The sequence below is a fragment of the Acartia tonsa genome, chromosome 2, assembly GCF_053477335.1.
Source record: "Acartia tonsa isolate MP-2025a chromosome 2, ASM5347733v1, whole genome shotgun sequence".
Lineage (NCBI taxonomy): Eukaryota > Metazoa > Arthropoda > Copepoda > Calanoida > Acartiidae > Acartia > Acartia tonsa.
This window is the reverse complement of record NC_137261.1, coordinates 44,210,996-44,237,629: the sequence shown is the minus strand read 5'-3', so window position 1 is coordinate 44,237,629 and position 26,634 is coordinate 44,210,996. Positions and strand designations below refer to the sequence as shown.

Here is a 26,634-nt window from a genome sequence, read left to right as displayed (position 1 = left end):
TTTTTTATAGAGTAGCATACTGTTATTGCAAAAAACACGAACATTAAAATAAAAAGGTTTTCTTCAGATACAATATTCCTGTTAAAAGAGTAAAAAAAATGTGTATGATGAAAAGGTCTAATTATGCGCATTTCAAATATGTTTTGAAACAATGCAATGACATAACAAAAAAATAGGTTTTACCAGGGAGGGAGGTGATATTAGTCCCCAAATCCTTATAATAATGGTTTTTTATTTGTTGGCTTAACAATCTTTGGGACTTTTATTGAATTTTGATTGCTTGGTTCATTTAGTTGCGTGTCCACACGTTTCAACCAATTGTAATCTACAGAAGGGGTAATTTTGTGAATTATCATTGGGAATGTAAATTGTTTCTTAATAGAAGTAAAATTTTATATATGTAAAACATTTTTAAAAAGTTATTTTATTGCATTGTATTATAGACAGCTTTCCGCTGATATTAAAATTAAAAATTATTACATTTAAACCAGTTTAAAGAATGCCCGGGCTAACAAAACTGGTTTTTATTTTATTATCTTTATATAATTATTCATGGAACATTATCTTTAATAAAATGATATACTTAAGTTTTTTCAGAGAATTGGTTCTTATCCTGTAGATATCAACCTAAGCCATACTTTAAAATAATTTCACAAATCTTTTACTTCATAAGAATATAATTTTTATTATTTGGAATACAGGGAAAGGACAATTAATATTAAATTAATTACTATCAACCAATGTTAAAAATTTATGCTTAAAATTATGTTTTTACAAATTGGAGCAAAGTAAGATGTGTAAATCAAATGCCAATTACCTCCATGTCAACATTTAAATTATAAGGTTTAATTTTTTTTACTTAGTTTAATCCAAAAGTAAAATTGTTAATGAATGATTATATAGGGCGAGATGAAGTAAAAAGTAAAAGTAAAAGTTTAAATATATTTTTGCTATCGCTTATTCCTTTCCTTGGTTTTAGGTTTACATATTTACATATTTTAAACAATACCTATTCATATTATTTTTAAAAGTAAATAAAAAAACAGCCAGCACATTATTTGTAATTTCTGCAGGAACGGCGCTTATGGTGATGATGGCCATTGGTACGACGAGCATGGCCAGAAGGGCTACTTCGACGAGGATGGTGTCTGGTACGACTACATCGACGAGATCGGCTTCTACGATAACGACGGCGAGTGGCAGGAGTACGACTACTCCAAAGGCTATTGGGGAGACGACGGCAATTGGCACGACATGTCCGACTCCGAAATAGCGAGACAGGCCCAGGAGAAAAATGACCACAACAACAAGGCCGGTCATTTTTTATGGGTGAGCGAAGAAAGGATCAAACCTAACTATTCCAATGACCAGGTCCTTTCTTCGGAGCTCAATCATTCCATGGTCATTGGAAGGCTTTCCTCAGGCTTAGATGAGGATAAGAGTTCTGAAACATTGACTAACAGTGTGCACAATTCACAAGATTTATCTTATTCAATTGAATCTGACCGGACGGGGGTGGGGGGCGTAGCTGGCGGCGGGAAAGGAGTGGGTGGTGTGCCGCCAATGGCAGCCAAACGGATATCTGGCGCTACCATAAGCAATCGGAGTTCACTGCGCAGTATAATCCAACCAGAGACTGGCAGTAACCGCAGCAGTATCTCCTCCCATCCTGACGTTAGAACTGACAAAAATTGTAATATTTACAGCAATGGCGAGAATAATGGTTATGGTAACAACTACCATAGAAATGAATTACAGCAACAAGATACATTCAGCGATGATCAGCTACAGTCACCACTCTCTGATCATGACAATTATAACTATAATGAAAAAGACGAAGATTTATACAATGAAGAAGAAGCCAGGGATGTTATTGGTGAACGTCTCGAGGGCGAGGGCCAGGAAGATGAGGTTGATCAGGCAACAGCCAGGCCAAAGCTGTCATCAACCAACCGGTGGAGTATGCTAGCACGTGGCACTTCCCTGGGACTTTTTGATCTAGTAAGGATCATTTAAACAATCATGATTTGCCATATAATTAATAAGTTTAACTATAAAAAAAGAAGCTTTGTCCTACCCAAACCATATTGCCCTCTTCTGTAAAGTTCTGTTCTTGTTCTAACTGTCTGTATCAGCACTCATGCTCTCACACAGCAGCAATCAATCAATCAAGCAAGCAAGCAACGTGTTTTAGAACCCTTTGGTAAACATTTAGATTATAGGGCTTAGTTTAGGATTAGACAATGCTTTTTAAAGCTTTCACTTTAAAGATTGAAACTTAAATATATTTTTGTGAGTATTGCAAAAGAGTAATTAGTTACATAAATAAAATAAAAGCAAGTAATGTAGAATATTGTTTGTCTTTTTACACTGTTATTTTTGTATTGCCATGTAGCATTGTTGCATTTTTATCTATGGGGATTGTTAACATGTAATACATTTTTATTAAACTAAGCCAAAAAAATTGTTTCTTAAAAATAAGATGTCTACTAAAATGCAAAAAAAATGCATTTTTTGCTAAACTGTGAGTGTATGTAAAGAAATGCATGAAAATACCCCACACAAACTTTTAATACAACTACACCGTATATAAAGTTTTATTTTGTTTTTATATAATTCTTTTAATTTAGCATTAGTATTTATAATCTTTTTAAATTATTGAAAAAATTATACTTTAGTTTAGATATTTTTGTGTTCTTTTTATTGCACGGAAAATAATATTTTTTCGGATATAAAAAAATGCATTTTGTACTTTGAAAAAAATTTCTGTTGGTGTATTTTTTAGAAAATCAATTTAAAGTTGTATAAAGGTATCTAAATAATTGCATGCTTTTTATTTGCGATCCTTCTAGTTCGATATTTTTATATTTATTTTTTCTCAAAAAATTCTATTTTTTTAACTTTAGATTATCAATGTCTGGTAATAAAAATGAGGGAAAGGGTTCGACCTTTCCCAAATAATCATAATTAAGCTTTTTTACTATTTTGCTTCTATTCTTATATCTTTTTTTATGTATATTAGCTGGGAATCACTTAAAATTGTTACAGGTATACCTTTCTTTCGAGAATGAATGTAGAATATACGTGGATATTATGACAGGGGAAAAACTGTCGTCAATTTAGCTTCCTAACATAGACGTTACTTATTTGTCAGTTCGTTCATCTAGGAGGTTAAGTGGATGGAATAGTCGACTCATTATTTTAGTCCGCCTCAGGTTTCACTTTATTAGAGAACATGTAATTTTTGTGTAAGATCCAAGTAATAATATATCCATTCTTACAAGAATTTTCAATTTAGTTATGTCAGAGGAAAAGTATACCTGCCTTAATTTTATGTGATTCCACCACATCTCTAAATGTATGAAAGAGTTCTTCATGAAAATTAAAACTTTTTTCTACTTGCCAGGAAAAAACCGGTGATGGGACGGCAGCGAGGGCTGGCGGTACAGACAACCCGTTCTTCAAGGACATCGACAGTATGGCAGACTTCAGACCGAGGACTAAACCCATTCCTGTCTCAGATTTGGTCAGTATTCAACCTTATTTTTCCATATTTTGTTCAGAGCAAAATTAAAAATTTAATGTAATTTGGATAAGTGGTTTTTTCCCCTAAAGAAAATTCTTACCTTTTATTTTTCAATATATTGTTAAGAAACCTGAAATTTTCTATTCTTTTTAATTGTCTATACAGTCAAGGCAAAACCTTTACCTAATACATACTTTAAATTGTTAAAATTGGTTCTGAACAAAAAAGCATATTAATAACAATTTACATTTTATTCTAAGTTTTGAAAAAAATATTTATCCTACGTAATAAATGAATAGAGAATAGCTTAATCAAAATCTTCACTATGAAAATAATGAAATAATTTTCTTACAAATTAGAAATATTTTTTTCATAATTCTTATTAGAGTTATATATTACGTTGATATTAAAAATTTAATGAATAATAATAAGGTTAATAATTATTTTTATTCATTTTTCTGGAAGAGATTACATCATGAAATAAAAAGTTTATTATTTTTGCGTGGAAATTTATATTTCTGATTCAAAATCTGAACAGGGTTATGGAAAGATATTCAGCAATTTTAATTGATTCGAATCTTGTATCAATGTGTTTTTCTCCAGTTATATTCACACTTCTTTTCCTCTTGTTTTAAAAAAATTATATCATCTTTTTATAACATTAATATTACATAAATTAAATTAATTAGAATAGCTGAAAACCTGTCCGTGGCCCTGGTTGTTAATCCTTTTCAATCCTCGCCTATCCAGGCCATTTTTACTTAAATTTAATAATCCGCAACAAAAGTTTGCCGTCGTGCCACCACCTCCGCTTAACTACATATTTTTATTTTACCCGCGACTGTGGATTAACATGTACCGCATACGCTCTTTGTTGGGATGGTGAAAGGTTCGAATCTCAGTCCAACATCGCGTCATAATCAAAAACGTTAAAAAGGTTTCTATTGCTGCTATGTCAGTTGCTCGATATAAATTGTTAGAGGTATTGCTTTGGCCCAAAACAGACGCAACTAATTACCATGCACAATTGGGACTTCCAGACAAAGGTCATTTAATCAAAGAATTGGTTGTCTTAAAGGCATGTGTGTATATCATCATACAAAGCTATTAAGTATGATATGGTTCAGAAAATGCACCAAAATAAGATCTCTAGGTGTATGCTATGTTATCTTTAGGCCACCTACATTTTTACAAGCATTTAAAATTACAAAATGGCACAATATTAAATAATATTTAATAAACATTGTTAGGCTAAAGGAAAGGGACAATTTATACTGTAGTAATAACTTTCTGTTATGCTTTTTTGATAATGAGATATATCGCGGAAATGATGTCTCACCAAGTTTGGCCGTAATTTCAACCACACTGCAATACTTTCAATTCATTAGGAAAATGCTCAAACTTTTTTTAAAAAGAAAAGTTTCAGCAAGGACAGTTTTATCGTAATACCATGTGTAATTTTTTTTAAAAATAGTTAGGTAGGAAAAGATGATATTTTCAATTAAAGAATTATAAGATTTTTTACTCACAATCATGCAGACCGTTTTTATATGGTTATTCTTTTCAATATTGGGTCAGTTTTACTATTCATAATATAGTAATAAATATAGGATATACGTGGTTATATTGACAGGAGAAAATTCTTCAATTTAGCTTGCTAATAGTAATATTGACCTCATTTATTGGTCAGTTCGTTCATTTAGTAGAAGGGGAGGGGATGGGGTAAAAGGGGTGGATGGAGGGTATCATTTTTTAGCCAGCTGTGAGCATTACCTTATGAGAGTAAATCAAGATATAATATATCGATTATTAAAGTTAAAAAATGTTTAAAATTTTATATTAAATAAAAAATCTGGCAAATTTTAAACGAGACAGACATGAATAAACTTAAATAATTCATGAATAGAACAGAGTTGAGATGCTAGTTTATATTCTACAAAAGTCTCAACTTACGTACATACATAACAAGCAGCAGGAATTTATAGTTATTTATCGCATCGTATTATAGACACCTTTCCGCGGTTACTTAAAAAATAAAGATTAAAATTAGTTTTGTTCGCCCATCTAAAATTTAATCTGTATTTTAAATCTTGCTTTTACTTGAATGAATTTTTGTTTTCTTTTCATGTCCAAATTGAATAGGCAAACACATTTTCATTTTTGGAAAAACAAAAATATTGACATATAAAAATAAGTTCATTTAGCAAGGTATTCTGTTTTAAAAGTTTAAAAAGAGGGGGTTTCTTTAAAATAATAACAAAATCAATTGTATTTTAATATGCTAGATGGATATACATAGCAATATACAAAACATTGTGTATAGAAAATTGCTCCAAATGACCTGGTTGACCCATATCCATGTCAGCACGATCAAAATCAGTCTTTTCCATGCATATTGTATTGCAAGTGGACAATAGTGCTGCTTCTTTACAGTTTTAGATATGCTTCACAACTTGACAATTTGAATTCTCAAAAATTAGTAATTTCAATATATGAAAAACACTTGTATATAGATTTGATGCTTACTTTAGGTTAGGTTGAGTCGAGTAAGGGTTAGAAAATTGGCTGGAGTCAAATTGAAAAATTGAGGTAGTAGGTTTTCGGTTTGGGGATCTATGTATAAGTGGAAGTTCTGCAATTTTGTTACTGCTCATATGACGTATGACCTAACTTAATGTAGGACCAGAAAAATGGACATTTCCTATTATCCTATAATACAAATTGTCGGTTTTTTTGTCTAAGCTAAATATATCGGAAAATGTTGGTACGAATTGGTTGTACGTTTAAGGGAAGCTTTATAAATGTGTTGGTGTGGTTTTGGCTTTTTTCCTGACCCTCCCTGTCATCCATTAGAGACTATGAGCGAAGCAACTTGTATGATACAAAATGTAGGACCACTATAGTTGAGACAAATAAAAATTTTGCAATGTTATCATATCTGCTACATTGTAGGATCAATTTATTGGACACAATAGGATATTTGGCCATGTTCTGCTACTCATATTAAGAGCATGGTTAGCAGGGATGCAACAATGGATATTGAAATTATTCTTTCTACCAATTATTAAGAGTTCTATTCTGCTTTTGGTAGGTGATAAATATTGGGGTTGAAAACTATTTTACCGCCATTTTCTCTCCTCACCCACCCTGATTGAGAGGACACATTTGAATTTCTGACTACTGACCTACTTACAACTTTTTATCCAGGTTTCACCCATTTCTAGAATAATAAATACTTTAACAAAAAGTGCCCAGTAAAACAATATATAAACTAAGCTAAATAACATTTCATAATAATATTAATTTATTATTTAGTATAAAAGGTAGTAGTTAAGTATTTTAAAAGGTGAATGTTACCATGGATATTAGGAAATTGTCATACTTAATTAATTTTGAGGATTGAATTTATTTAACTATAATTTTGAGCTACCAAAAACACTTTAACACAAATTTAACTGCATGCAGAAAGTCTGCATCACTAACTAACAAACATACATACGTGTCTCATAGAGTATCTGCACTATTACAAAATTCTTATAATTTGTGATTGAGCAGTCAGGAAGACCTTGGAAAAGGATTTGAAAGGATTAACAAAGATTATTTTGTGCCAAGCTATTCATCTATTCTTCACAAATATCGGATCAAGTTACAAAATCAGAGGAAGTTATTTTTTTCATAAATTCAAAAATTTAAATCTTAGTTTTCCCGCTTCAATATTTGAAATTTATGAATTTGTCCAAATATTTTTTATTTTATTTTGCTACTCTTAGCAGATTAAGCGATCCTTTTTTGAGAACCCACTTCAAGTTTTAATGATAAGTAAATTTTGTACTATTGAAAACAAATCTTCCTTCGCATTTGCAACCTGATCCAAATGTCTTCGCACTCATACAATAAAAAAAATTCTTTACATTCAAACTTTTTGTAAAAATAGTTACTATTGATCGGTCGGCGTTTATATAACACTGTAAAAAATATTTCATGTCTATAGAACTTGTATTACAATTCTTTAAGTCAAACATTTATTAAAAGTGCAGTTGAACTTATTTTACATTTTAGAATTGTAATATAATTTCTCGTATTCATTTGAATCCGGTGGATAGGAACCGGTTCTCATGAATACGAAAAAACTATGTCTGTCTAGCATCGTATTATATCCAGTTTTCTACGAATATAGAAATGTACAATCATAAGATTAAAACTAGTTTTTTTAGCCGGTGCCTTCGGCACCACGGGGCTAAAAAAACTAGTTTTAATCTTATAATTGTACATTCTATATCCGCGGAAAGCCGTTTATAATACGATACGAGAAATAACTATTAAAACATCTAATACCAATCTTACAGTGTAAAAATAAAATAAAATAAAATGATAAATTCAAAATCCAAAACAAATTACATTTATAATGTTAAAAAACTATAAAATTATTAGCCTCGATTAGCCAAATGCCTTGCCCGGGCTAAAAAAACTGGTAAAAAATGTATCGTTGAAAGTTCTCTGTAATATAATGCTATACATGATTTTTAATATGGCTAAGAACCATATCTAATCAAGTAGGATATTAATCAATACCGAAACCATAATAAAAAAATATTAAACATTAAAAGTATTTGTTTTGAATTTTGAAAGGATATTTTTATAACTGAGAAAATAGGAATGAACTTGAACATAAAAAGAAAAGAAATAAGCTTATAATTTGAAATAATATCCACTTTAATCAAGAAAATAGAAAAAAATACGGATTTTTTTTCTGGTTTCAAAATGAAAGCTTGTGGACTTTGCCTGGGTGTATTTAACTGTTCGTAATGTGTAGTAAATCTATAGTAAAATTATTACGAGGGGTGACAAATAATTTTTTTTTTATAAAAATTATAATATTATTTTATTGTTTAATAATTTATTTTTAATTTAATCGGCAGGTGTTACGGGCAAGTATCTTTATTAATATCCCTTTTTAGCTATCTTTATGTTTTAGCACTTTTTTTTAATCTCTTACATTTTTAACACACAAAAACTTTGTTTGTCCTGCTTAGTAGTTTTTAGAGTCACAAATGATATTTTTTTTTAAATATCTTCAGTATCTACTAAGTCTTATTTGTACATAAGTCTGTAATCCTTATACTAAAGTAACAGGATGTCTGTGTGTCTGTACCGAAGGATCTCGCTAACCGCGGAACCGATCGGGTTCTCCTTAACAGGGTAGCTTCTCATATATCCCGGAAAGGTTTATAACTATTTTGGGGGAGGATACCACCACCCTCCCAAGAGAAATGACAAAAAAATCTAAAAATTTTCAAATTTAGAGGAGACTTCAACGTCAAATAAGATGATATCGTACATAAAAAATAAACTTTAACAAACAACAACATTTAAAGTGCCACTAGAGGCCTCTAGGGGCGTAGCCGCTAGTAAGTTGAAAGAGCATTAAAACCTTAACGCTTTGAAAATTGTGGAAAGAAAAAAAAATACTAAAAGTTAGCAATGGGCCAACTTTTTTGTGATTAAAGCAATTTTGAGTTAGGGTGATTTTAACCCCCCCTACCCCTCTTTTTGTCTAGCCCCTGATTGGAGATTTGCATCTTCAGTATCTCTTGAATTTTAATAACTTAGGTACTATTATAATTAATTCACCTAGTTACACAGACTCTATACTTCATACATACTTCATGTAGTTAGTTGGAACTAAATTATTTCTTCTTCATTCAAAATTTTTCATATCGCACCAACCCTTTGAACTTTTTCACCATTACCCTTTTATTTCATGAAATGATAAATTAAATAAAAATGTTAACTTCCCACTCTAACTAAAAACATTTTTAATTTTTCCCCCACCCAACAAATTTTACACATCATTTATAACACACAATGTAGAATTCATTAATCAATTCAAACCTTTTTAATGTAAAACATTATATTTTTCTTTCAATGGGGGCAACAAAGTAAAGTTAAAATTTAGGTTAGGTAGAAATTTTAATGGTCTCATTTTTCTTATTTTACATTACATTTAATTACTCTAAATATTTCATATTAAAAATTTCATTTTTATAAACTACCTAATCTTTATTTGAGTTTTATTTCAGCGAAGTTTGTCCTAATACTTTTATTTTGTATTGTCATAACTATTTATTGGGGAAATACTATCAAATAAAAACAAAACCCTGTTTTGTTTTTAAGCACTTTTTTAACCTTTTACAGTAGATACTAGTTTTAGATAAAATTTATTAATTTATTAAATCGTTTTAAAACAACATAAAACGTGTATTAATGAATTTGAATTGATAAACTTTTTTATTTTAATTATTGAAACATTTTAACTGTTTTGGGACGATTTAATAACACATTTGAACCAACTTTCACAAATCTAACACCCTTAAGGAAAGAAATAATTAGGTATCATTTACTGCTAAAGCTTTTTTGTGTTGTTTGCCTTTAACGCAATACTTCTCAAAAACAGTTTATATTAGTAAATTTTAAAATATTTCAGGGTTGAAATTTTTACTACTAATTTAGCAAAGGGTTTTAAAAATGCATGTTTTACAATTTTAGGAATTGGAATTTTTACTTCTAATTTAGCAAAGAATTATAGAGCTGCATGTTTTCAATTTCATATTTAGGGATTTGTAAAAACTACCCTTTGTCAAAGAAATATCTTTAAAAGCAATGGGCTTGGTTATACTTTTGGTTAATCTTTTGTGTTGTAGCTGCTAGTTGTCTTGTGCATGTTTGTCTTTATACTTACAAGAATTTAATAATACAATAATTTCACCAATCTAGACGATGGCAATCAAACGGACGAACGCTGGTTTAACGCCAGCGGTGCATCGGCCCAGCCTGGATAATGAGGAACTGGTAAGTTTTTTTGTTCTTTTTGCTGGGTTAGGTTTATAGCCCCAGCAGGGTAAGAATTGTCCAATAGGATGATTTTGGAGTTCGTGGTAGTAAAAATAGGAATGCCCTATTTTACGTAGTAAAGTATTTTTTAAATAAAAAATCCTCCAAAATACACAAAACAAATATTTTAAAATCTTCACACAATGGATGTGGATTATTCGATGAAGTTGAACTAAATTCTAAATTGTATCTATTTTGGAGTATCTTAAAATTAAATTGAGGAATTTTCTATCTGGATTAGATTATCCTCAAATAGTGCTATTGGAAAACAACAGAAAATATAATTCTTTTAGATTTTTTATCAATTTCTAATTTTAGTTGAATTTAAAAACCAGGATACCTTAATTGGCACTTGTGTTGTCAAATGCTTTGTTCATATCAAGAAATACATTGAATTTTATCATTATTGCATTATGTCCACACTTATGCCCAAAATTAGACAAAAAAAATGCGCATTTTAGCAGTATTTAAAACACACTTTTGCCATAATCCTGGGACCTGAGCCTATATAAAGCTAGGTCATTGTTTTACACACATAGCACAGATAAATATAATCCTGTTATAGCCATGGAGAGAGACAAACGAATATTAATTTGAATCATTTATGTTATTGTGCACTTTATTTTACCTTCAACTCGTTCGTCACCTTTTTTATGTCCCCCCCCCCCCCTACCCGCAACAAATTTAAATGGAAAAAATCTAGATTTTTACAACCAGGATGTAAAAATTTGGGTCAAATTACTCCCTATTGAGGTCTACTCTCCCTTCTTCCACAAGAAAAAGCTTGGACGTCCGTGAATTCATGCTTATAATATCTGAAACTTTGTTCCTACGCCTGCTTATAGCCGACACAAATTTCTTTCTTTTCTGGGACACAGTATAGCTTAAAGAAATGCAATTTATATCGCTTAATACTTTACTCTTTTTTAGCTTGAAGTATGTTAGATCAATGATTAAATAAAAATTTCCCAATTTTCTAAATCATTTGGCGTAACACCATTTTAATTTTAAAATGCTAAAGTGGTCTAGTGGCACAAATAGACACACAGACATCCTGTTACTATTATATAAGGAAAATTCACTTTTAGTACAAACATATACACAAATATTCCACCACTTACGCCAATATTCACTACTTATGACATGTTTAGAAAATGCACGTGTACAAGAAGACTCTGCAGGCGCTGATCTATCCCATCTCCTGCACGACGCCGCACAACTTTGTCCTGTGGTCCGCCACGAGCCCTACCTACTGCTATGAGTGCGAGGGGCTACTCTGGGGTATTGCCAGACAGGTAAACAGGACCTATCAATCTTTTATCCTATGTGGTTTTCTATCTATCTATCATCTTTCATATATGTAGTATATATATACCTTTCTGACTATCTATTCATCTATGTTCCTACCTTTTTATCTATCTTTTTAACTATGTACTTATCTTTCTATCTATTTATTCATCTATGTACTTCAATATCTCGCGTTTATCCATTAGACAATTTTCAGCTTTTTCTATTATTTGCTTAACAGAATATATGCTCAAACTTTTTCACTTTACATTTTTTCTTTCTATTAATCTCTCTCTCTCTCTCTTTCTCTCTCTCTCTCTCTCTCTCTCTCTCTCTCTCTCTCTCTCTCTCTCTCTCTCTCTCTCTCTCTCTCTCTCTCTCTCTCTCTCTCTCTCTCTCTCTCTCTCTCTCTCTCTCTCTCTCTCTCTCTCTCTCTCTCTCTCTCTCTCTCTATAATACAAAGTAGAACGATGTCTGTCCGTCTGTCTGTCCGTCTGAAGCTTAAGATCTCAGTAACCGCTGAACCGATTGGGCTCTACTTTTCAGGGATTATACCTTCTGGTCCTGTGATGGTTTTAAGCTATTTTCTTGGGGGGTGGGACACCCCCAACCCCCAAAAAACAAAAAAATCCCCCCCATTTTTTTTTTTTTTTTGCAGGAGATTTCCTTGGTCCTTTATTTTTTTTTGCAGGAGATTTCCTTGGTCCTTTATTTTTTTTTTGCAGGAGATTTCCTTGGTCCTTTTACGAATTTCACCTTAATTTTTTTGATCACCTCTTGGGGCAAAGCCCCTAGAGGCTAGGGGCGAAGCCGCTAGTATATATATATTTTACATTGACATCTGAAGAGTGCAAACATGCACGAAACAATTTGTAATGTCTGAATAAATATGTAAAATTCATATTTTGTTTGTGAGTAAACCTCTTATATATATACTAGGTAAAATCCCTGAAAAGTAGAGCCCAATCGGTTCAGCGGTTACTGAGATCTTAAGCTTCAGACGGAAAGACAGACGGACAGACGGACAGACATCGTTCTACTTTGTATTATATATATATATATATATCTCTTTCTTTCTTTATCTCTCTCTCTCTCTCTCTCTCTCTCTCTCTCTCTCTCTCTCTCTCTCTCTCTCTCTCTCTCTCTCTCTCTCTCTCTCTCTCTCTCTCTCTTCTCTTCTCTCTCTGTTTACTGTTATCAAGATGTATCGATCTCATTACAAACTTTCTTTGTTTAATCTTTCCAGGGGGAAAGGGACTGGATATAGGATATACATAGATATATTGACACGGGAAATTGTTGACCTCTTTTATTGGTTAGTTCGTTCATCCACCAGTAGCGGACTAAATATGGTGGAAATAAGTGTTTGGGTGTTTGGGGGGTATTGTTATTTTTGCCAGTTTCGAGGATCCACTTTATCATATACATGAAAATCTGGTGCAACATCTAAGTAATAATATATCGATTGTTATTGACATATTAATCCCTTTTCCTCCTAGTCTATAGTTTTAAACTATATTTATATAGACGGACATATTTTTCTTATGAGATAGGTTAGCCATAGTAGTGGATAGGAATATTAAGGAAATCTAAATCTAATTTCGAAACTATTCCCATATATAACAGAAAAAAAACTTTTAAACATTTATTTTATATTCCTTCAATGGATTTATTATACTAGACAGATTTTCATGTACTCTAATAGTGAAACTTGTGGCAGGCTAAATAACGGTTGCAGACAATTTTACCCCTTGCATAATATTCACCTATATTCTACATAAATTTATCCACGTTACTTATACCTTTCCAGCCCTTCTGATTAACCCTCTCATTGGCTTACTAATGGTTTTCTTTTATCATGATTATCCGGTAATGATTCTGAGCTGTGTTAACACATTAAGAAAGGTTAGATATGAGAGGACATTTTTTGCTTACATATTGTAAAAAGAAATAAAAAAATACCGTTTTTAGGAATTTTTGGGATCACAATTGAAAGGACAAGTAGCTTTTTGGATTTTTTATATATTTTTGAGTTTCTCTACTATAATTTAAGATAGAGTGCTGAAAAGCATCTAATATACAACTTATTTTGTATGTCAGTCTGTTAGTCATGCTACATCTTTAATTCTTATATCCTTCTTTCTTCTTTTCACTCAACATCTTTTGATAATTCACTTTGTGTCAATTAATGATTTGTTTTTGCTTCGCTACTTTTGGATGTTGTCACCCTTGTTTTAATAATGTCTAAAATATAGTACAAAAAAATTAATATTAAATTGTTGAACAATATAAGAACTATACTACTCCAGAGAAGATTAAGGTCAATACAATACTTATATGGTTTCTTGATAATGGAATTATTATTACTTGGATTTTGCACAAAATTATCATGTACTCTAATAAAACGCAACTTGTAGTTGTTTAAAATAACTACAACCCCCTCTTCCACCCTCTTTATCCCATACCATCCCCTCCTCCTGCTTGAACGAATTGACCAATAAATGAGGTGCATATTTGCAAGCTTAATTGACGGCAAATTTCACCTGTCAACATAATCACGTATATCCACCTCTGAATATAAAATTCTAATAACGTAGAAAACTTTACCAACACATTTGACTTGTAGAACAGTTTTTCTGTTTAATTTAAAAATTAGATTTTAAGTGAATATGCTGTGTGCTCACATAACACCAAAGCATATTAAAAGATAATAAAAACTAATTAAAAATTATATTCTAGGGAGTTAGATGCACAGAATGCGCAGTCAAATGCCACGAGAAATGCAAAGATTTGCTGAATGCAGATTGTTTGCAAAGTAAGTTTTTTTTTTTTCTTGTTGTTGTTAAATATACTTATTAAGATTTATTATGTAATTGTACACTAAGTTATTTCAGTTATTAATTTAATATTATACTTCTATTGAATTTATTTTGCTGAAAATATTTGTTGTTGCTTTGGTTATGATTTGTGTTTAATATTTTAAGGAACAAATAACACATTCTTTGGTTTATTAATAAATAAAGATTTATGATACACCGCAAATAACCCCGGATTTTCTATTCCAATATTACTACATAATATAAAACACGGCACCGCTGTTCTGTTTCTTTGTATTACAGCTGGCAACCGTGTTTTGGTTCATAATTGTGCATTCTAGGGCCAACTATGCGGCATTATAGATTACCACTTCCAGCATACCATCACCCGCTCTGCAGAGGGTGTGGCACAAAAATAGTCAAATTTTATGTTAATTAAGGAATATTTTGGGTAAAATTGCCCCGATTGATATGCAATAGCCTTTCTTCAGTCAAATGAGTTATTCTTTTTTTGTAGAAAAATAACGTTTCTAAGCAACAAACAAAATTGACTATGCTATTTTTAAGTGACACCCCAACATTGCACAACGCCGCACGAATACAACTTAATTTTAGTCCAATATGTTGCAAATTTAGTAACAACTTTGGAATTATTTCTAAATTTACTTTTATTATGTTATTAATTTTTAAACTTTTTTTTTTTGGGGGGGGGGCTGGAGGTGTTGAGGGTCAAATTTTTGGGAATAAATAAGTTAAAGCCAACAGAAATATTTTTTTCAGTATGGCTTCGAAACCGATGAATATCCGCTGGTTTACAAACGGTTCTCAGCCATACTGAAAAATCTTGTATATCATCGTATTACAGACAATTTTCAACAAATATAAAAAAAATCCTAATATTAATACCAGTTTTGCTAGCCCGAGTATTTTATTTCAATATCCGCGAAAAACTGTCTATAATACGATGTGATACTATGAAGCACCCTTGCTTATAATTGTATAAAGCTGACCTTTATATTTTCAACCAGGATCCGCAGAAAGACATAGCGACGGTTAGTAATAATATGCTAGAGAAAAAAAGTAACAGGATCTGTGTCGTGTCTTTCTCCCGAAGTATCTCGCTTTCAGCTTAAACTATATGGGTTTTCCTTTACAGTGTAGCTTCTGAAAGGTCCTGAAAAGGTGTATAACTATTTTGGGGGTGATTTTACATTTTTCTTTTTAGAAACTAAAATATAAAATGAAGGTGTGGCGAATTCAACATCTCACAACCTCAAGTGCCCCTAGAGGCCTTTAGGGGCGGAGTCACTAGTATAAAATAACTAAAGCTTGAAAAGACATAGATATCTCGTATCTAAATATCAGAAAGAGGGAGAGGACAATGAACGATAAAGTACAATCTTCCACTTATTATTTGATTCGAAATAAAGTTAAGGATATTAGTTGTCAGGTAAATTGTTATACATCCCAAAATTTCCCTCAATCTATCTAAGAAAACATTCAAATGGCGTGGAGAAGATTAATTTATCATCCACTGTCTTTTCCCTGTAAATCCTGTCAGTATTAGTGTTTAATGCTTTCATCTAATGTACAACAAAGGATTGAAAAGCATGGTATTTAAATCTAATAGAAGCACAGTAATTTAACTAATAGAAAAGTAAAGAAAAATTTTATCTAGCGCAGTTTATTGTAAAATGTTCCTGGGAACGATTATCTGCAAAAATTTATGAACTTTAAAGACTCCTAGTGGCCATACGGTGTGTGTGTGTGTGTGTAGCCATAGTTTCTAAGTGTTTGGACCTAAGTAGTCATGGAGAAGCCATACGGTCAAACCTATATATTTCATTAGTATAAGTTTTTACTCGACCATTGTAAGCCTCCGTATAATTCGTTAAGCCGTTTGGCAGCTAGTAGCAATTAAATTTCATGGAGAGAGGGGTAGGTTTCTGGTAAAATCAGTAAAGGTGTGTGTTTTAAGGCTTAAAAATAGTAGTAGAACGATAATATTCACTAAATATGTGTATTTCTTATTGAATGTCTATACTCAATTTTGGAAAAGTATTTATTAATTTAAATTAAATTTAAAACAAAGATTTAAAGACACACAAACAAGGAAAGTTTAAAACTAAACAGAACACAAATAGGAAGAATATCAAATGATATTTCAAAAAAATTATATTTTAACTTTAACTACCGACCAAACTGGTTGACTTGTAAAATAGCTTTGCTACTAAAAATGGGTTATTTATCAAATAACAAATATAAATCAAATATAAATAAGCTAGTACAAGTCTTTGAACTAAGCAATTGGCTTAAATTTGCTAAACTATATTTTGCAAGTGTTGCACGTTGCTCCTTAATGCAATTATGACATTTAGGCGTCTAATATGCGATTGAAGTAAAAAAAAGTAACAGGATAACTGTTTGTCTGCAATGAAGGATTTCACTAACTGCTGGACCGATAAGGTTCTCTTTTACATTGTTACTTATCATAGGTCCTGTAAAGGTTCATATTTTTTTATTCAAATTAAAATGAGGGTCGGCTAAACCCTCCCTCCCAGATATCACAGAAGTACCCTTTTAATTGAAACCATAGAAAATTAACGAAATACTTAAGAATTATGTCTAGATGTGTGCCTTAGGTTTGTGACTAGACAAAGTATCTGGATGGCATTGGAAAGAGCGTGGTTGTCCTAATTTTGAAGCTAGTTTATTGCACTAAATCTGCAAAATTGTGTACCAACTATTTCATAAATAATATCTTTTACAGTTGGGTTGTTGATAATAATTCTACAAACAAATAAATGATGTCTAAATTACTTTTTTTCCCATCATAAAATTACGGAAAATTATTGGGTATGTTGGGTCATAACATAAAATATAAATTACGGAAAATTATGAAGATAGGAGAAATATTTTCAACAACCCAACTGTATAATACCCCACATAAAATATAAACAGGCTCGCTTCGGCTTTAGCTTACATAAGTAGTATACTAAATATATAAGTATTAGGTAGTAATTTGTATTATTGAATTATTAAGTACTTAAGATGTCGCAATTTTGAAGGGCTCGGCAACCTCGCATCAGCCGCGACTTAGCCTCAAATTTTCGTTTAGATGCTTTTTAAAAGAAAGATTGACATATTTGAGTCTTCCAGCTGAATATTAAAATTGTTGATAACTTTGAGGCTTATAGGCGGCTGCCGAGTCCTGCATTTTTTTATGGCCGGATTTACTAGAAATAAGCAGAGCTTTTCTATTTTTCGGCATTTAAATGACTTGATTTAATATATATATGATAAAAGTAGAATAAGTATTTCGTCCTTTTTATATTTTATTTAGATATAGTAATTATAAAGAATGATTACAAGTAGAATATAATTATTACAAAGAAATTTGTATGGAAAGCATAATATATGTAAGCTAATATTAAATAACATAATAATGATATTACTTTATAAGATTTGTGTAGTATAAAGATATAAATATATCTAATTTGATATTATTAGATTAGTTCTTTTGTTGACTTAGATAGAGGTTGCCACTCATATTTCAATATCATATTGTTAGATAATATTTTATATTTCATATATAGTAGAAATAGCATTCATTCTTCTTATAATTGATATAATTTTGCACTTAATTAAGGTTAAAATAATTTCTCCATAAGTAGGACAATAATAACATTTCATATTAATTTATTTATCTTATTCAGTTTAGAAAAATTACAGTAAGTAAAAGGATATAGGAACAGAGTTTAAGAATGTAAAATGTTCCTGGTAACGATTGTACGTTCAGATAATCCATTTTTGGAGATAATCGTTACCAGGAACCTTTTTACCGTGAGCTACAATAGATCCAAATAATTTTTGGCAAACAATACTAAGTATACCTAAATTGGGGGCAATTTTAATTGTTACATGGCTATTTGTAATAATTTGGCATATAACTTTTACTACTTAGTACAGCCAGTGTTTACATTGTCCTCCTTTGTTACAATGGATATATTTTCACGAGGACGATACGCCAGGTTTTCATGTACTCTGATAAAGTAATACTCGCAGCTGGCTAAAATAACGATACCCTCATCACTTCCCCTCCTACTGGATGAACAAACTGACACATAAATGAGGTTCATATAAGGAAGCTGAATTGATGACAAATTTTCCCCTGTCAATACATCCACGTATGTCCTATATATTTTTATGTTACTTGCTAGAATACCTGTATATCTCCGTGTATTTGTGTATAGTGCCAATAAAAGTGATATAAAAACACTTTTAATATTAAGTATTTAGTTATAGGGATATTAGAATGTTTACTCTCGTGTAAATACATCAATTATTGATTGTAAAAGTTGTCATATTGTCATATAAAAGATTTTTAACTAATTGAAATTAAACGTTTAAGTGGCTTTGTCAGACTGGCGAACAAATAAAAATAATGAAGAAGTAGCTGCAATAATTATATGATACACTTTTTAAGTACATTTATTGATTAGTTTAATATCTTTGAATTTGATTAATTCACAATGTATAAATTTCAAAGCCACTTAATTTTGGCATTTCCCAAAGGTAAAGTGACAAAGCCACGCAAACGAAGCTTTGAATTATCGGTCCGCCCTAACTTGAAGTAATTGGTAGATACTTCATTTCATCAGTGGACCTATCCCACCCCCCCCCCCTCTACCCCACATCTTTAAAGAATTGCGTTCAGCTACGGTGTAAAAATATATATAGGATAATCGTGGATATATTGACAGGGGAAAAGTTGTCGTCGTCAATTTAGCTTGCTAATATGGACCTCATTTATTGGTCTGGTAGTTCGTCCAGTAAAGGATGTAGTAAAGGGGGTATTGTTATTTTAGCCAACATTGAGCATTACTATATCATGAAAATCTGGTGCAATATCCAGGTTATATATATCGATTTGTGTAAATCCCAGTATTACCTACTAGAACCAAAATTTTCAAGAAGAAATGTGTGTTCATGGAAAGGTGTGTTACTGTGTTTTATTTGTGGTCTGCTTGTGTTTTAAGGGGTGTTGCCCTGAATTTGATGGTTATGCAGTTTTGTGCATGACATTCCGCCTCCACTTGGCATAATATTTACCACTTTCCTGTCAGCCCATTATTATAACTTCATCATAAACAAATACACAGGGACACAGGGATTACTTACTGTTAGAATATATTTGAAAAAAGAAAAGGGAGTAAGTCGACCATCTACTTTCAATTTAAGGGGGGGGGGGGTATCCAGGGGCTGTTCTCTTAGATGTTGGAGGTAGGCTGTTAATATTAAAGCTAAACAAACCTTATCTAAAGCTTCACTGAAAAGTTTACTCAATTGAAGAGAAGAAAGAAATAGATCAAAATATTTTGCCTAAAATGATACTTTAAAAATTTTATTCTTATATGTGTAAAGTTGTTTTATTTTATTATTTCATTAGTTTAAAAGTTTGCCTTACGTATGTCTTGTAGTGAAGCTTCTCTTTTGGTATGCAATATTGTTTAAGACGTTTATGGTATATTGGATTATACTGTTGTTTACTATTTTGATCAAATAAAGTTGAATGCACTTTCAAACTGTTTCAACTTTAGTCTTACTGTAAATTCTAGTTAAATATTTGATTATAAAATGTTATAAAATTTTTAAAAAACTGTCCCCTTTGATACTTTGTAGACATTTAAAAGTGTAATAAACGTTTTAATCGAATCGTAAATTTTGAAATAAGACCAATTTAGATATTTTTCACTTATGTTTACTTTTCATTATTCAAATTTATTGAGGTCTGACTTATTTAGACCTTTGATAGTTGACAGTTCAAAATAATATTGGCTACCTACTTCTTTACAACAACAAAAATTGACAGTTTGACACTTTTAGAAACAAATTACAGCATATTTCTTTTAATTTAATTTTTTAGTCTAGTTTAAAATTTCAAAACCAGTTCTAATGGCATTTATTTTCGAATTTCCTTTTCTCAAAAATATGAGAAATGCTTAAAATTGAAGTTTACATACATATTTGTACAATCAAGGGACAGGGTCGAACATTTGTAAAATTTGTGTTAATATTCAAATTTAAATTCATTCTCTTTTCATTCTTTATGCATAAATTGTTCAACCTGTTTTAAACATAATATAACTAGTGTCTTTGCCCCTTTTATCTGAAGGTCTGAGAATGGGGGAGAGGCATCAAAAAACCTTTTACAGTCCTAAAACTTTAATATAGAAATAAAATAGCCTAAAACCATCCCAGGGGCTATTGAATTTTTTCTTAAATGAAGAACCTAATCGATTCATTAGTTAGCAAGAACAACAACAAAATAATCCTCACTTACTTAAAATTTATTTAAATTTTAGAATAGTTATTCAACTCCTTGAAATCATCTTCCTCGAGCAAAATTGAATTTTCTTTCTTATGTAAGGTTTCTACACATCCTTACAGATTCCAAACAATTCAGAGATAGGTCAATGGCAGATAAATTAATTTTATTTTTTGTTCAACGGGTACAAAATACTAACTCTGCAAGTGAAGTTTGAAAACACAATCCTATTCTTACTTTGATTTTATATTCAAAGGTTTATCTAAAGAATCGTTACTTAAAAGGGGGAAGGAAATTATCTTCCATAAACCAACCCCTAAATTCCTGAATTTTATAGAGATTCTCAACTAGTAAAAAAAGAATTCAATTTCAATGCACCTTTCAATCATTGAAGGGGCGGTATTCTTGAAAAATAGGCTTGGAAAACTATCTAGAATGACTAAACAAACATAATTTGTTGTGGTTATAACAATATGAAATTGAAATTCTTTGAAATAAAGTACTATTCAGTAATTTGTGTATAATAACAGCTTAATATTACAAGTTAAATTTACTATTTAATGTTGTGATATTACTGCGCTATTTATGTACATAAATAAAAGCTTTTATTTTGTAATACTTAATAGATTTTAAAGTCTTTTATTAGATTTAATCTCATTTTTAAAAATATCTACTTTTTTGAACGTAGAAAAAAGGATAATGTGAAATTGAACCATCCAAAATGTCGAAAACTTTTTGCAATTTTCTTTCTTTCTCTATTTATCTCTTTCACTTTCTCTCTCAATTTAAATTTATCTATCCCTCTATTTCTCCTATGCAAAATGTAACTTTCTATTCAATAAATTGCATCAAATCATGAGAAAAAAGTGTAGGGCAATGGGAGATGAACAAACCTACCACTAAAAATTTTTTATGAATTAATTTATAATTTTTTAAAATCCGCTAAAAAAACACAAAAATCTTTGAAAATTCAGTGGGGATTTTCACCTATTAACCTATCCCTAAATCTTTGAAGTGTAAACTTATGTGTATGCAGTTTTATTTTGAATCCCTGCCACTCTACCTGTCCCCTACCTGTCTTATGGTGCCAGCAAACATTTTTATTAAAATTTAATCTTTTATAACACCTTCAATGATCTTTCTTATATTTCTTAAAAGATAACAAATCAGTTTTTTAAGGCTAATAACTTTTAATTTTATTGCTATACATTTTAACATCAGTGAATATTATTTCCAGTATGGCTTCGAAACTGATTAATATCCGCTGGATTAGAACCGGTTCTAAGCAATACTGAAAAACCATGTTTTGTATCGTATTATATCCAGTTATATAGGAATATAAAAATGTACAATCATAATATTAAAGTCAGTTTTGTTAGCCAGTACCCTCGGCATCTCGGGAATAACAAAACATTTTTTTATCTGCGGAAAGCTGTTTATAATACGATGCGATAAATAACTATTCCATCTTTCTTTATTTCTACCTATCTTAGGAAATAAAGAGTAATTAATAACAGAGATAATACAAATGCATTAGCTTTTATTAAAGAATCTATTCTAAAATTAGGACATGTTTGTATGTCTTGTCTTACCAAAACTGAAAGCTAAATCAAACAAATAAACATCTGTTACATTGAAATTTATCAATGATGATTATGAGCTAGTAAATTATTTGCAACTAGCGGATACGACCCTGTATAAAAGTAAAATTCTTTTTAAAAACTGTGTGAAAATCATCTATTTACCAAAAATAGTTTTTCGTCGTTAGATTGTACTAGTTATGTTTTTAGCTAAGTTCTGAAAATATCCACAAGGGGGGTGTTTTATTGTATTTTTATTATTTTTGGCGATTTATCTGGGGAGGGTGGTGTTATCCTCCCAAAAAATAGCTATAACCCTTCCCGGGACCTATTAACTACCCTGTTAAGGAGAACCCGATAGGTTTAGCGGTTAGCGAGATCCTTCGGTACAGACAAACAAATAAACAGACAGGCATCCTGTTAATTACAGGGATATATGGACCTAATTGTTCTTGTTACAGATAGTAGTGTATGTTTATTTCGTGTTCAAATAACAAATAACAAATAAACAATAGAAAACTTGTATTTACATCAACCAAATTAGCCATAAAAAACGAAAATTGTACATTCAGGCATATTCTACAATAAAGAAGTGGGTTAAATACTTTTATATGCTAGTTGATCACTATTAAACTACCCTCCTTCCTTTTTATTTATAAATATTGTTAAATACAACTTTCTAGCTGTCGGTACTTTACTTTTAAAAATAAATAATAAATAAGGGTATAATCAGGGGGGTTTTAAAGTGGTTCACTAACATCATAAGGGAATTTGAGAAGTAGTTTCTTTACATTTATTATGCATAGAGCTAGAAAATCCGTAGTTTATATTTATTATAAAAAGTACAAACAACTATAAAAGCATGTAAAAGTAAAAGTAAAATTTTATAAAACAGCAAATCTAAACCTACTAATAAAATAAATAAATATTGGTATTACTTTTCAATTTTTAAAATCTAAACAACTATAATTCAAAATTTGTTCAAAATTCAAATGTACCGGCTTTCTAAAAATTTTAAGTTTAGGCACTTTGACTTAAGCAAAAAATTTGAAAACTCTAACATTATAACTTAATAGTTATTTATCGAATCGTTTTATAGATGGCTTTCTGCGGATATTAAAATGAAAAACTATAAGATTAAAAATATTTTTTTTATTTTTTTAAAATATTCTTAGAAAATTGTCTGTTATACGATGCTATACATGTTTTTTTTTTAGTATGGCCGAGAACCGGTTCTTATCCAACGGATACTAATCCGTTTCGAAGCCATACTGGAAAATATATTCTAGCACAGTTTAAAGTATGCTATACAGTAGTCAACTTTTTATCCTTACTTATTCATTATATCTATACTATAGAGTCCATTTTCTACATTAATACATATACAGTAAACTTATAGATTTTGAGAATCCAAATTAATCCTATTTATTTATTTAGGAGCCGCGGAGAAAAGTTCAAAGCACGGTGCTGATGATAAGGCGAATACAATCATTATTGCCATGAAAGAAAGGATGAAGGAAAGAGAGAAAGAAAGACCTCAAGTATTTGAAATGATTAGGTAAGTTAACTGTTTATTAGAAATAGTTATTTATCACATCGTATTATAGACAGCTTTCCGCGGATATCAAAATGAAAAATTATAAGATTAAAACCAATTTTGCTATTCCCGAGGTGCCTGGGGAAATTGTTTGTAATACGATGCTATACATGATTTTCAGTATGGCTGAGAATCGGTTATATTCCAGCAGATATTATCCGTTTCGAAGTCATATAGATATGTATATTTTCATCCATTTTACTCATTGAAATCGTACGTTTTATGCTACTTTTTGTTTTTAACTAGTTTTGGTGAAAAACAAGAAAGAAACAAACATTTCATGTTTCAAATTGAGTAAAATTGTTGAAAATGTATTTTAATTTTACATTTAATCAAAAAAATTACAATAAAGTTCTAATAAATTATAGGATGGTTCTGAAATCTGAAACATTATTTCGTGTCGAATAGATCCTAAAAACTTTCAGAATATTTAAGAAAAGGAAAAAAATTTAAATTCAAATTGCTTATATTTTTATTTACATAATTTTTCTTTTTATTGTGCAGATTTCAAACTTAATTATAACTATTTGTTAAAAAATCATATTAATTTTCTTTGTAAAAGCAGTACCACCAATAACCAATCAATAATGATTAAAGTATAATTTGTTATTAATTGTAAACAGGGAGACTTTTGCCATCTCCTGCGACCTACACACAAGATATTTTGACATTGCTCGCTTGCTCGTCCTGGAAGGCACAAGCAAATGGTCAGCTAAAATTGCAATCAGAGGTTAATAGAGCAGTAGCTGTGCTACTGTAGGAACTAAATGGCAATATTATGTACAGTGTGTGTACATGTGTAGTAGCATTACAGATCAGTTTCATTGTTCACACATTGCATTCATATTTTGTGTTTTAACTAAAACAAATTCTGCATAGTTTAGTTTAATTTGATGTTTAACAATATTATTGTATCCTTCCACACAAACAAACCAACGTAAAAAAATTTGAATTAAAAATAGGAAAATAAGAACAATTATGCCCATAAGTAGCACATTGAATATAAAATTGCTTGGAAATAGAACGTTTTAGCATTATACAATCTAAAATATGGTAATTTTTACTCCAATGATTTCCAATATCCTCCTATAATGTAAAGTAGTAAGGTTTTTCTTTGTATGAAGCTCAAGGTCTATGAAATTGCTCGCCCGAAGGGTTTGTACTTTTAAGAGAAGCTTTATCTTATATCTCGGAGTGGATTCTTGGGCTCCCACAAGCAATCAATTAGTTTATTAAAAAACTGCCAAAAACAAACACACGATATGTATAGCAGCTGTGCTGTTAAAAAGTAAATGTGAAAAATAGGAGAAAATAAACATGAATATTTGATGTAGATAAAAGTGAAGGAAACATACATAAATAAACAATGAATATATCATAGCTGGCTATATCACAAGTAGGGCAATTTCACTTTAACCGAAAGTGGAACAACACATATTTTTTATGATATGTTTGTTTAGGTTAGTATAGGAAAGCCCCTCTGTGATAGGACTTCTGCTTTAGCAGGCCCAGAAACTCGTTTCATTATTTGGGTTTTAAGTTTCAAAATGTAGATAGGGGGGTATTTGTTCCATTTGTTAATTCTTCGATTCGAGTTTACTGCTTTATTTATTTTGAATTAGGACGGTGTCAAAGTATCATTAAATCAATTAAGTATTAAAAAAGAAAATACTTTTATAACTAAAAATATCAAACCTTGATTGTCTGCTTAAAATCTAAATAAAAAACAAAGCTATTTATTACCTCTCTTTAAAGCTCTCTTTTGGCTTTTTAAAGGGAAAATTAAAATGAAAAACACAAAACTATGTTTCAAGTTTAGGTAGAAAAAATTGTTCATTAAAAGTTTTGTATTATTGGTATAGATTTCCAATATGTATACAACAAAAACACAAGATGTCAATCCTTAAAAAAAATATCTTACAAATTTTCAAATGCTTACAAATAAGTTAATTAAGTTAAGTTAGAAAAGACAGATTTATTACTTTTTAAGGAGCTTTTTATATATTTTTTCATGATGACAAAATTCTTTTTATTGTTTTTTTTAAGAATCGGTCCAATGTCGGTTTAGCAAGGTTTTAATTAGTATCTCTTCTACATTCTAAAGAATCAAACTTAAAACATTAAAACTAGCTTTTTTTAACAAACCATTCATAAAAAAAATTGAGAGAACTCAAGAGTTCTACCTATTTTCTTTCAAAATAACATAATATTTTCTTAACAAAAAGTTGCTGTTTGGCTAAATAATGTGTTTAATAATATTTCTTGTCTTAATATTTTAACAAACTTTCTTTAAAAAAATTGCAATTAAGAATTAATATTTTTTTTAAAATATCAATCTCACCGTTTACCCTTTACTATCATCTACTAACCATCTACAAGGTTTTAGATTTTAAAAAAAGAATAAACTTATCATCAAATAATAAAAGAACATCTCATCAACATTTAATGTTTAAACTGAAAAAAATATTTTAATTGCATTCTACATCATGAATATTTCTAATTTTACCATTCTTTTTAAATTATATAAATTAAAATGATTTAGAATACAATTAAAATCTAAAACAAAATTGGCTACAGCTTTTGGTTAAAAAGAAATAAAAATCTGGGCC

General features: G+C 30.3%; 1 protein-coding gene across 8 annotated transcripts in view; it reads left to right on the top strand.

Annotated features, from left to right (window-relative positions):
• Positions 1–26,634, top strand: part of unc-13 (protein unc13 homolog) — a 78,970-nt gene that overhangs the window by 16,011 nt on the left and 36,325 nt on the right. For 2 of the 8 annotated variants that reach the window (XM_080150995.1, XM_080150996.1), the window contains 6 exons: positions 3,407–3,526; positions 10,301–10,375; positions 11,569–11,712; positions 14,444–14,519; positions 15,549–15,572; positions 23,866–23,986. In XM_080150995.1, coding sequence (XP_080007121.1) covers positions 3,407–3,526; positions 10,301–10,375; positions 11,569–11,712; positions 14,444–14,519; positions 15,549–15,572; positions 23,866–23,986 — 560 coding nt within the window. Of the gene's footprint in view, positions 1–1,073; positions 2,002–3,406; positions 3,527–10,300; positions 10,376–11,568; positions 11,713–14,443; positions 14,520–15,548; positions 15,573–23,865; positions 23,987–24,648; positions 24,756–26,634 lie in introns of all 8 variants that reach the window. The other 6 variants (XM_080150997.1, XM_080150994.1, XM_080150990.1 and 3 more) reach the window with 5 other exon arrangements.